The sequence below is a fragment of the Microtus ochrogaster genome, unplaced genomic scaffold (assembly GCF_000317375.1).
Source record: "Microtus ochrogaster isolate Prairie Vole_2 unplaced genomic scaffold, MicOch1.0 UNK2, whole genome shotgun sequence".
Lineage (NCBI taxonomy): Eukaryota > Metazoa > Chordata > Mammalia > Rodentia > Cricetidae > Microtus > Microtus ochrogaster.
Genome location: NW_004949100.1, coordinates 10,117,764 through 10,130,615, shown reverse-complemented (window position 1 = coordinate 10,130,615; position 12,852 = coordinate 10,117,764). Strand labels below are relative to the sequence as shown.

The window sequence follows — 12,852 nt, the reverse complement described above, 5'->3', positions numbered from 1 at the left end:
CTTCCTTCCTTCCTTTCTTTCTTTTGAAAGAAATATAATTACATTATTCTCCCTTTCCTCTCTGCCACCCCTCCTATGTACACCGCTCTCTCAGATCCCTGGCCTCTGGCATCTTTTTCTTTAGTTGTTGATGTATATATTTTATTTTAACATAAGCCAGTATCTCTAGAGCTATCCATCATGTAAGACATTTCAGGGTATCCTGAAAATGCCCAGCAACACTGACTGCCAGATTCCATGTGGCTTCCTCAATTGGTGCCCAGATGCTGTGACAAGACATTTTCTCTTCTTCTTGTCCCGGTTCCTCCACTGCCTGTGCCTCCTGAGGTCAGTCACATCCGCTCATTCACACCTCCATCTACAGCTCCTGATCTAACACCTCCTGTCTGGGAAGATGAGGGAACCAAAGAGCAGCAAATCTAGGTGACTTGTTGGCGTTCATCCCACAGATCACTGTTTTCAAAACAGCATGTGAAAACCGTATTTCATAGCATCGGGTCAATGAAATCCGTGGACATTTCTTTCTTGCTTTCTTCCCTTTGTTATCTGCTGATCCTCTCTGCCTCCATCACTAATTTATCTCTCCTAGAATATTTTATTTTCGATCACAAGTGATTCAAAACTTAGAGATAATAGTAACAGGGGTATTAGTGGTTCAACTCCAGACATTCAGCAATCAAGTGAAACTGTATGCACATAAATGTGTTAAAAAAAAATACCAGAAACTTTGGTATATGTATAAACATACAGCTATTTTAAATTTCATGGAACATGAAAATCAAAGATACGTAAATATTAGTGCTTTAATAACTGTTTATTTATCCAAGCTCTTAATCCAAGATTTGTGAGATATTACTGACTAGTCAGATAAGTTGATCCTACTCTGAAACAGAGCATTGTTTGTAGTTCTGGAAAGATGATAAAAGAAATCACAATGTTCAATACAACAATAACATGAAAAACGGACCATTTTAACCTCACCTGTTCAAGTTTTTGTTCATTCTAATGAGATTGTCCAGTTCTTCACTTTGGGAAGAGAAAATAAAATCTAATATTAGTTTAAAAACAAAACAACAACAAAAACAAAACCCTTCCCAGAGTCAAAGGGCAGATTAACCTTAAAATAACTCTGAGTACTCAGAAACAGAACACGAACCCCCCCATGTTAATTATCTGTGAATCCATCACCAATACGTAGGTGATTCACTGAAAGTGGCTTTGCCCATTTAATGATAAGACTGAAAGCTGAGAATGGACAAGGAAAGGTTTGGAAAAGAGTTCTTGGCCCTGACAGGAAAGAGAAAGGAGGAATATTTTACCTCATGGGAAACAAACTGCCTAGCGCCCAAACATGGTGTTTTGTTATTGTGTATTTCTTGAAATGCTACCTGATAAGCAAAGACTAGCTGAAAATTTGTTTCTATCCCAAGGGAAAGAGCAACTGTAAGAATCCTGTACATTTTAGCCCCAGACCTTTGTGGCTGGCGTGAGCCACAATGATAAGTTTTTTCAGGATTCAAGTCTCTGGTGTGTATCACAAGCCAATTAGCATAAATCATGAGAAGAACACTCGGTGGTAAATCAAACACGGTGGAGACAGCACTCTGGATGAAGAACCCAAGCTTTCAAAATGACTGTAAATTGATAAAAAAGCTTTAGATATTAAGTTTCGCCATTGTCTTTGCCACAAATTAAATGCCCTTCATCAGATAGCAAAGCTCTCTAGTCCACAAAGAGCAGCTGGGATAATGAAACTCTTTCTGCTCCCTTTAGAGAGATGTCCCTGGGCGTGTGAAAGCAGTGTTCTCTCTCTGTGGCTAATGTATGTCTCTGTGAGATTTGTGCCAGTGGCTAGGGGCCGGGGGCAGGAGAGCTGAGTGACTGCTGCTCCCACTGTGTGGCATGACTTGGGCCACATTGTCACTGCTCCTCAGTGTCACTGACATGTCCTGCCCTCAGTCTCCAGCTGGAAACTTGTCCCATCACTAACACGAACAAAATATTAACCTGGGTGTGGCTTGGTCAGACCTGTAACCCCAGATACTCAGGAAGGTAAAGCAAAAGTATCACAAGTTCAAGACCTGCTTTGGGCCACAGAGTGAGCACAAGACCCAGCTGGGAAACCTAAAGAGACCTTGATTTGAAATTAAAAGAAGAAAAAAAAAAAAAAAAAGCCGAGGCAATCTGAGACAGATCACTTCCCTGCCATGTTTAAGGTCCCAGTTTAAGGCCTCAGTCCTGAAGAGTTTGTTTCTAAGTGAATTAATAATATTAGAAATGTAGGCACTTAAATGAGAGAAGAATGAGATTTGAACATCAGACATGACATTTTTTGTAGTCTCCATCTAATGCAAAGGTCCTATTAGCTGCCCAGAGACCCACGAGTCACTGTCCCCTCTGGTCAGGTTGTTGTGAGAGGGTCTCACTCTGTAGCCCAGGCTGCCCTCTTCCCGCAGCCTCCCAAGTGTTGGCATTGAAGGTGTGTGCCAGCACATCCAGCCTTTGCGACGGGTGCGGGTGGTTGTTTGGTTTGATTTTTAGTGAGATACACTCCAGTAAATCCTTGTCATTGCTCAATGACATTAAGTGGGGGGAGGGAACGTCTTGTATTAGGGACTGAAGCAATGAGATATTTGCATCCAGGGTTTCCATACAGTCCACCTCTGAACAAAGCTGCATGTTAACATGTAAATGGTCTTTGGTGACAAAGTAACATCCCCGAAGATGAAGGTGAGAGAGGTGACAGATTAAGAGAAGACGACAGGCTGGTGCAGATCTGGGCACCAGAAATACCAGGTCTATAATCCCTGAGACAGGCAAGAGCCACACACCACGGGGTCACACAAGGAAGACTTCACAGGGCAGCTCATTCGTGACCTGAACCTTGAAAAATGGTAGGGTTTGACTAGATAGACATGGTGGCATTGAGACTGATAGGGGTGAGCACGTGGAGGGGATGGCAGAAACAAGTGTGTCTGGGAACTGTAGAAAGTCAGTGGTCTAAGCTGGTGTCAAATATGGGATAAATGCGTGGGTGAAGTCGGAAATGATTCTGGAGCTGAATTATTCTCAATCCGGTTTAGCAGACGTAGTTATATGTAACTCGGTGGGCAGTGGGGAGTCATGGCAGATATCCACAGAGAAGTATCTGGCATTCAGGGGCAGTAATGGGGCAGAAGGAAGAGAAGCTTGAGGAGTATAAGTGATTTTGAACAGCCATGCTAGCCTCTTATCCTGGACACCGTGAGGGCTTGAACTGTGTCCATGTATGTACAAGAGACAGCGTAGATGTTTAGGTTATACAAACCTATACTTCAGGGAGTGTGAAGGGATGGAAGAACTGAGAACGACCGGAAAGTCAAGCCTGCGGGGATAGAAGAAGAGAAGCAGAAAACAGCATATCTATCAAGAAAGTTGATCACGGTCCAAGGATATTTGGAATGGAGTCACTAAGGGCAAAAGGAAATGGATATCTGGGCTAGCAACACAAGTATGGGCCTGGAGATCTGACTGAGACCTGAGGTCATTAGGAAGAGAAGACAAAATGAATGATCAAGATGAGCATTTACAAATGTCAGCACATCTACTATGCACAGATACTTACAGAGAGACACGGGGAGATATTTTTCTTCTTAATTATTTACAATAAGCAGCACGGGGATTGGTTCATATTTAGAAAATGCAGGGGCAGTGGTTAGCTTTTAGATCACAAACACGAGGGGGAACACAAGTTTGAGAGCCTTGGGACCTCACCCCTTGTCCGTCTTCTGAAGCGAAGCAGCCACCCTGATGATGTCATCGAGGTCCTCAGTCCTTCAGAGAACAGAAAGAGAAGAAGATCAGCCGGCAAGGAGCTAACTGTTGGAACTACACTTCCTAGCATGGCTGGTGAAGGAAAGGGTAGGCCACAGTGCCGAGCTGACTGGAACCAGGAGTTGGTCCCATCGTCTCCACTCATGGTGCACACAGACACTGACTCCTTCAGTGCACGGGACCATTCAACCCCCATAGAAGATGCACTGGTGTCACGTGACATACACAGCACAATGTGGGGGGTGATGAGAGTTTCACAAAAACTTCTCAGTACAGGAAAGTCAGATTCTTCCCGAGTCTAAGGTATCTGTGTCGTCTGTGCTTCAAACTGGGGCTCTTCTGAGAGTCAAAGGGATAATGCAAAAGACGTTTTACTTTGGAAAATATCTTAGCCATTTTTTTTTTTTTGCTTATTATACTGATGGAACTATTAAACTATAAAATAGCAAGGTTATAATCTCCCAGTTTGGTTTTTTTAAGAGAAAAAAATTCTGGACTGGAGAGATGGCTCATCTGTTAAAGACAAGGTTCACCACCCCCCAAAGTTCCTTTTCTGAGATTATAATGTAACGACGTTATTTCTCTCTCCCTTTTCTCCCTCCAAAAGATTCCATAAACCCCCAGAGTCAAAGGCTCTTTTTTTCACTAATGGTGCCTAAGTGAAAGCTACTCAGCCTGTATAATGAATTTGTGTGCAACACAGTTCTAAGGCTGGCTGACTGTTCGGTATTGTGTGTACTTCCCTAAGGAAGACCATCTCTCCCATATTCAGCCTTCCATATGCAGGCTGACTGTCCTAGAACTCACTGTGTTTACCATAATGATCTCAAACTTGCAAGAATCCTCTTGCTCATGTCTGATAAGGGCTGGGATAACAGGCATGTGCCACCATGCCTGGCTTTAAAAAAGAAAAGGATTCTCCGAAGCTATTATTTTTCCTGAATAATAAAGAAGAAGAAACGCAAGCAAAACATATCCAGAATGAATGCTCACCTAGGTAGGATGTACAAAACAGGTGTAAAGCTGGACCATGGTGGGGAAACGCTTCCTTACCAAATTAATCCCCATGAAGGGTGAACCTGTCCCGATGCTGCAGGGCAGGCTGAGCATAACTGCCAGGATCAAGGGAAAGCTTTGACAGTGCAAGTCCAACTGAGCAAAACTATTTCCCATTGTTCATTCACGCCCCCAGCAACAGGGTCCTATATCGTGAAGCAAGTCAGGAAACACGAGACCAGCAAACCTCCTTCCTGCAAGGGCTTTCATCCCATCCTGTTCTTATGCTCAGACAATTTGGAATTTGCAATGTAAATCTTCAGACAAATTTAAAGAACAAGAACCTATAAAAGCATGTGTTACCTAGCCAGGCATGCTGCCACACTTTAAAACCAGCACAATGGATGCAGGAGCAGACGGACCTCTGTAAAATTGGGGCTGGCCTTGTGTACATAGCAAAGTTCAGGGCAGCAAAGGCTACGTAGTGCAACCCCATCTCAAAAAGAGTTTACTCTTTATAGCAAGGGCTTCGTAGTGCAACCCCGTCTCAAAAACAGCTTACTCATTACAGCTAAAGTTGAAAAGAAAACTGATTTTATCTAACTTTTTTTTTTTTGAAGTACTCCAGCAAAGCATGCTTTACCACTGGTACAATTACACACATATAGACAGCAGAGAGTTTTATACCTGATATTTCTTTCAAAATGTCTATTGGCTTCTCCGTATGCACCTGATGTAGCAGCATGTATCTGCCTAGATTTTTAAAAATAATGTCAGTTAGGTAGGAAAACTTTTCCATGTTAAATTATATGTATGAGAATACATTTCTTTTCAGAAATTTAAAAATTATACGATTAACAAAAATTTTACCTTAGTTTTTTTGTATTGGCTAAGAATTCCATCATCCCCCTTTTTGAAAGCCTAAAATGTGCAAGGTGCTAACTGTACAACGCCGACGTCTCTTCATCTGCTTTAGAGCACTAGGCACCTTCATTCGTGTCTCATCTAGATGGAGATCATTTTATTTCCATTCATCAGTGTTTTGTCTTTATCTCCACTAGATAATTATATAACATCTTAAATATTAAGAATCCCTTTTGTTGTTAGACACCCAAATCAGACTTTTCCTTAAAGACTACCCCATGTGAATACTACCAAAAAATGTATTTACTAAAGTAAGAAAGAAATAAGTCTATATTTCAAAAATGTCTACCCCACCAAGAAGGTCCACACTGAACCGGCAGCAGTAAATTGTACAATGCTAGGCTGTCAGAATTTATAAGACTTCTCCCTTTTCCTTACACTGTGGCTGACCTACTTATACATTCTTGCTTATTCTCGAGAAGCTATATCCAACTATTTTTTTGCTCTCCTGAGGACCTGTGTTAATTACTTCCCTTTCATATTCGTTCGTTAAAGTCACCATGCTGTGATTAAAGTAATCAGGGTTTTTTTTTAACATGCATGTTGTCCTAATTTTAATTTTTTTTGGATCATTACTGAAAGAAATGAGCATAGTAAAGTGGATTTGACCAAGTCCTATGGAATTAAGCCTTTTCCGAATATAAACACGTACAGCCCTCTAGTGCCAATGGTTTTAGATTAGAATTTAGGTGGTACAGGGACAGCTTATTTCAGTTCCTCGAAAAAATCTATTCTAATTATGACATAATTGCTTAATACTATAAGACTAAGAGGACCAATCATGTAAGACAGGAAGCTTGAGACATTGCTCTTATGAGATAATTATAATCGTTGCAGAAACGAAAAGTTATAAAACTAATCCATATTATTAATTAGTTCAGTGAAAAACTATTCTCTTGACTCATTAAAGCAATATCCTAAGGAGGAAATTTCTCAGCAATCCGGAGGGATTTTATGGGTAGAAGTTCAGCTCCGGAGTGGTTCCCCCTAAGGATGAACACATAGTACCACACACCCCTGTTTTTTGGTCAACACTTTCTAGCAGGTCACCCTCATATTTAAAAAAAATGCCTCTATAAATGTGACTTATGAAGAATGGTTCTATAATTGTGTCTTACAGGGCATCAAAACTCCCCCTCACAAGGCCGAAATTACAAGAGACGTAAAGGCAAGCATTCAGGGAGATCCAATACGCTCAATCCCCACTAAGATGCTGAGATCTAACCTAACAGTACTAATGAAAAGAGGGAACATTCATCTTGAAAATGGATCAAGATTATAAACTATGTGGCAGGAACCAAAAAAGCTATGGAGAAACCCTGTCTCGAAAAAAAAAAAAAACCTCAAGCAACAGCCTAAAGTTATCTCAAGCATAATTGAGGACTTGGGTAGTAACCCAAAGCTGTAAGAATTTTCCGCATCACAATATATAGCTCTTAATGAGAATCTTAACTGCAGGAAAGTAGAAATGAAATAGATTTACATACGACATTTAATGTGGTTTACATTTAATAGGCATGAGATATATGTCATATATATACATTATATATATATGTATATATCAAGTACTAATATATAAGAAACTTTCATCCAAACACTTCAATTCTGTTGGTCCACAGCTATTTCAAGGATATAGTTCCCTAAAACAGGCAATAGCCTGTACTATTCTAAAGCAAAAGTAGTTACACATGTGGCCTGATAGAAGTTCTGTGTGAATGCGCACAGAAAGCAGGACCATCCCTTGCACAAAGCCATTCACAATTTCTTTACTATCACTTCCCTTCAACATCCCTGCAAGACACTCATAAGGGCAGTTCTTACCTGTTACTCTGTCTCAATTGTTTAGGAGATGCAATGGGAGAGCGGGGTTTTGGAGGTATGGGAGGGTGAACAGCTGGATCCCTTTGAAACAGAAAACAGCAGTCCGTTACACCATGGAAATGTTATCCATATTTATCTATGAACTCACAATATCTGCCTTGTATAAGGCAATATCTCTTTTAAACTCGTGACCCCATGTATGGAGAAACCGAAAGGTAGGGTTCACAGAGTGCATACTCTAAAGTCAATTATTTTAAATATGGGTATTTTAATGGTCCATTCAACTGGGCTTTTAGAAAGCATCTGTAACTACAGCTGGAACTATACCACACCCTACAGTTAGCTCAGCATTTTGCTAGTATACTTAGCAAGCCACGGCATTTCGAGCCATCACATGGGCACAGTAAAAGGTTCTCTAGTATTAGCGTATAAGCTTCTTTAGGGATTATGTCAACTCACAGACTGCTATGGAAACAGCAAGAAGGCTTCTTATGTTGTAGATCTCAAAGAAAACTTGGTTTGGAGAACTGAACTAATTCTTGACTCAACTATTATCATGACACTTCAAATGATAGCAAAACAAACACGAAATATGCTGTTAGTCAACTTTCAATGAGACACCAAAGTAGACCCAAAAAGTTCACATGATTGAGTGACAAGGGAACTGGAAATGGTCAAGTAAGTCAGCTCCAAAGCCAGGTCACTCTCCAGCTTCCCACCTCCCATTGTGGCCACCTCAGGGCTTCTCTGTTGCCCCAACGCTAAACTCTGTACCTAGGGAAAAGTGCCCCATGGTCTGATCCCCTAGTCCTTTATGGCTGTTGAGTGATGTGCACTTGAGTACAAGGCTCCCTGCATTGCCAGCTCTGAGGCAACGGGTTAACCTTAGTCTGCTTCTTCATCTGTAATAAGCTGTCTAACAGGATTGTTGGGGGATTTCTGAGGCTGAATGAGATCATGGTTTTAGTCAGTGAGCATCGCTAGGTAGCTTTCTGTGTGCAATACGTTCCTATTTTTACAAGACTTTTAATCTACAAATAAGTGCTATTGTACAAAAACAAATCAGGGGAAAGACAAAGAGTCGGGGAAAGACATAGAGTCATGGGTAGGGATTCTTATTTTAATAGCATAGCCTTGGGAAGCCTTGTGCAAAGCAAAATTAAAGCTGAGACCTGCGGAAAGGGACAAATTCCCTGAGGACAGTTGGGACATCAGCTTAGAGATGACATTTGACACTTGAAACTGTATGAGATAATGAAAGGAATCCATGAGAAGAGAGGCAAACCGGTAGCCAAGGACTCCTGCCTCGCATCTCATGTTATTTAGTGATCAAAAAATGAGACGTTATTACAAGGGAGTCCAAGGTGCAGTGGTCGAGAGAAAAAAAGATGAAAGTGAGCAGGGAATATCCTCCAGCTAAGCACACAGCCCTGCCCAGTCTGACTGACCCAGCAAGACAAGGATGGTGAAATTAGCATGACGTCAGCAGAGTGGTCAGGTCATTGATAACCCTGATAGAAGTCCTTCTGAGAGAGCGTTGTGTATTTGGGGGTGGAGCTGGACACACTTCAGGAGTAGATTTAGGAGAAAATATGAAAGAAGGGAGGAGAAATGAAATAGTTGTTTTACGGTAGGGTCCAAGATCCAAGGTCACTACAAGCCCAGAGCTAAATATTATTTTTTTTCTTCCCATTTTACAGATGAAAAGACTAAGCCAGGAACAGTGAAAATAAATAATTCATAAATATATGGCTTGCAAGTTGCAGAATAGGGAATCTGAGCCAGGAGGTTTGGTGTCATAACCTTCTTCATGTTCCACTGCCTGGCAAGGGATCCTCACACCTGCGTATGTAACCTGAGTGTGTTACCACTTAGCTAAAGACAGCTCTTGCACGTCGTCCTCTCTTGCCATATTCAGCTATTTGGAAACAGAGGTAAATAGTTTTCAAAGTGATAAAAATTCAGCCAAGAGTACAGCAGAACGTGGTGACCCAGGACAGGGATGGGTGGGAAAGCCGGGGATTCAACAAGGCGTTTTGGAGTCTATGATGAAACTGGAACAGAATGGGGTCTGGAGATTGTGACTCTGTGGAAAAGAAGGCAGAATCCATGAACTGGGCTGGTGTTTAAGGTGAGGCTGAGGAATCACCGGACTCAGGACTGGGGGAGAGAGCGCTAAAGAGACAACACAGCAGTAAAAATAAAGCTTAGAAAGTGACATTTTGTGGTCATGTACAAGGGCCTGGCCTGTGATCAGTTAAGACAGAGTGGGGAAGATCTTTGGAAAGGAGGCCAAGAATGTAAAATCCCAGAGGCGGTGTCCTCAACATAGACGAGAAAATCATCAGGTATTATAATGGGGTTGGAGGTATTTATGAGGAACAAAGGGTCTGAAGTTGAAATCTTTGAAGATTGAAGCTGAGTGACGCCTTCAGAGGAAGCCAGCGAAGAAGAAAAGTGACTTCCAAGAAGACAGAGTGCCGCACGCCACGCCCCAGTGTCTGCACTCAGTGAACCCAGTTCGCGAGCTTCGGGCAAGGGGGCTGGAGGTTAAAATACACAAACACACACAGACAGAGAGACAGAGACACGGGTCATCCTTGAATTCCCCAAGAATGCCCCCTTTACTGTGTTCAGGGGCAGATTATATAGCGATAGCCACGCCCCAGCCAAACCCACCAGAAACCACTCTCCTGCCATCAGGAACTCCTGAAGGTCTCCTGCTCAGAGCAGCTGTAGGCACTCAGATCAGGGGATTACAAGAAATTCAGGATCTGGGGTCTCACTGCTCCCAACACCGGAGAGTTTAAGGCGGGAGGAGTTAAGGGCAAAGGGGAATAGAAGCAGGACCAAACAAGAACCCCTTCCTTTCCTCCATCCCTGCCGTGCGCAGGCACGGGGAAAGCCCTTGCTGAAGGAAGAGTGGAGACAGCACACCCACAGGATGAGTAATGACTAAGCCAGGCTGAGGAGCAGTGGAGTTTGATGATAATGGATGCTAGCCAGGGCGGAAGGATTTGATGTAGAATACCAGTGGTGCTGATACCAGAAATCTAAGAATCTGTGACTGGTCCAAGTGGCCAGAAATGACCGAATTTCTTACGGACACCTGAGAGGGTGTGTTGGATTTTGATCTGAGGCTCGTGGGGAACACAGAGCACAGGGTTTTCTGACTCTTGGTTCCAAACCAGTAGGCAGGGGACACTAGAACGATTTGTATGGAAATACTCTCCCCATCTCAGCCTGTGTATGGGAGGATTTTATTTGTTTAGCTCTAGTCTTTGTGCTACAACCTGAAAGTTTTCATGTGTTTCTCTTGAAAAACTGATAGTCGGTAGTGTATCTATCAGTAGTGTATCTATGTGAAACACAGATATCAAATTCTCTTTGCTGATCAAATGCTTTCCTTCCAGCAGGAGATGGAAGATGGGGAATAATCAATCCAGATAATACTAGGACTGTTCAGGGCACTGGACACGCAGACAGGCAGGAGTGCAGCAACCACACGGAAAGGAGAATTATAAAAATGGGGGGTGGGTGGGTCTGTGTCCAGCTTGGATTATACCAGATCCACATCAATGGAACGCGAGAATTCTGTTTTAGAATGGCTAAGGCTTCGAAGAGGTGAGTGAGTATTTGTTGAGTGAGTCTGGGAAGGAGATATTAGCAGTGGGGGGAAAATAGATCTGAGGTGGTTGGTGGTTGGGGTAGTTCTGGGGGGGTAGGGGAGGTGGGTATGAGGTCACAAAAGCCAAGAACAGTGAAATATGCCTAGTTCCCTGGGTGGCAGGCTCACACCCTGCTGGGGCAGCGGGAGGGCAATGCCCTGCAGGCTTCACTTCACCTCAGAGGAGCTTCCATTTGCATCTTTGCATTGACAGCCGCAGATGACAGAACCCAAGCCTGGTGTGAGGGGAGGATGAGAAAAGTCATTCACACTGTGCCAGGAACATTATGTGATCCAAGCAGGAGGATTGAAAATGAAAGGCAGGCAGGAAGCTGTGGCCTGGAGTGTCGCGAGGAGAAGGAGACAAAGGACATTTATTGGAGCGATCTTAATTGAATCCTTCTTCTTTGAGACGTGATGTCTGAGCTCAGATACCCCAGCGCTCTCCTCCGTCCTTCCTGGCACCCTACGAGCTTTCACAGGATCTCTGCCGCCACGTTAGTGCATATAATTGTAAAGGGTTGCTTCACGGAATAAAAAGGCGTTTTTCAAGAGAAACCCATGAAAACTTTCAGATTGTAGCACAAAGACCAGAGCTAAACAAATAAAATCCTCCCGTAAAGAGGGCTGTTCATGTTGGCTGTTTCCACAAGCCCCCGCAAAGACCGCTTCTGGTCCCCATGTTGCTGTGGGGTGATGTATTTGGTTACAGGGTTATTAGTGTTGCAACGGGGTAGCACGCTTGGCTCGGGACTCAGAATTCCAGAGTTTGTGGCCGTTTCTCTTACTGCAGCACAAGCCTGGGTTCCACTAAAGACAACTGACTCTTATGTTTATTTCTGAACTTCTCTCTCACATTCACCGTGTTTCCTTCTTCTGTTGCACAAACAGAATTTCCATTTTAACAACAGCAAAGGAGCATGCGCGGACAGAGAAGTAACCTCTCAGCTGCTCCCGCCACCCTGACGCCGCCTGCTACTATGCTTCCTTGCCAGGCAGGACTCTGATTCCTCTGAAATCATAAGCTTTTGCTTCCATAAGTTGCCTGGGTCATGGTGTTTCGTTATAGCAAAAGGGAGGTCGTTAATACAGCCACCATTCTGTTCAGGAATTTTAACGGTGGCTGAGGTCCCCCTAAAACACAATTCCAAATGCTGCGGTCCTCAAATATCCAAAATCACTAATGTCTACGCTCCTTAAAGTCCAAAATTGAAATACAATTCTAGAAAAATAATTTGCCAGGTTCTCACATACATTATTCATTTTACAAGCGTAACATGTGGACATTTTTTTTCTCACTGAGGGCTAGTTGTGGAATTCTCCTTATACTATGTTGCTGGTCACATGTCAGTTGATGGTGCAGCCTGTTTGATGTCACGTGCTTCTTTTCTCCTTACCAGACTACATCTAACCCAATATTTTAAATGCACATTGAGTTTTCAAAGGCCGCCAAGTCAGGCATGGTGGTACATCCCCCTACTTCCTGGGAGGCTAACCTGGAAGGATTTGGAGTTCAAAGCCAGAGAAGCAGCCATTATCAGCGCAACAGGAACCTGTTCCACAGCCACCTGTGTTTTAGACACCAATGTACAAAGCTAGAGAAAGTATGACCCACCCTTGCAAAGAGCTTA

General features: G+C 43.0%; 1 protein-coding gene across 3 annotated transcripts in view; it reads right to left on the bottom strand.

The window, feature by feature from the left end:
* The window catches only part of Scel (sciellin), a 118,942-nt gene that overhangs the window by 39,136 nt on the left and 66,954 nt on the right, over window positions 1-12,852 (bottom strand). For all 3 annotated transcript variants that reach the window (XM_013353109.2, XM_026788433.1, XM_026788434.1), the window contains exons 10-13: window positions 7,555-7,635; window positions 5,497-5,562; window positions 3,754-3,813; window positions 982-1,026 (exon numbers count right to left, since the gene is read on the bottom strand). In XM_013353109.2, coding sequence (XP_013208563.1) covers window positions 982-1,026; window positions 3,754-3,813; window positions 5,497-5,562; window positions 7,555-7,635 — 252 coding nt within the window. The remainder of the gene's footprint in view (window positions 1-981; window positions 1,027-3,753; window positions 3,814-5,496; window positions 5,563-7,554; window positions 7,636-12,852) is intronic.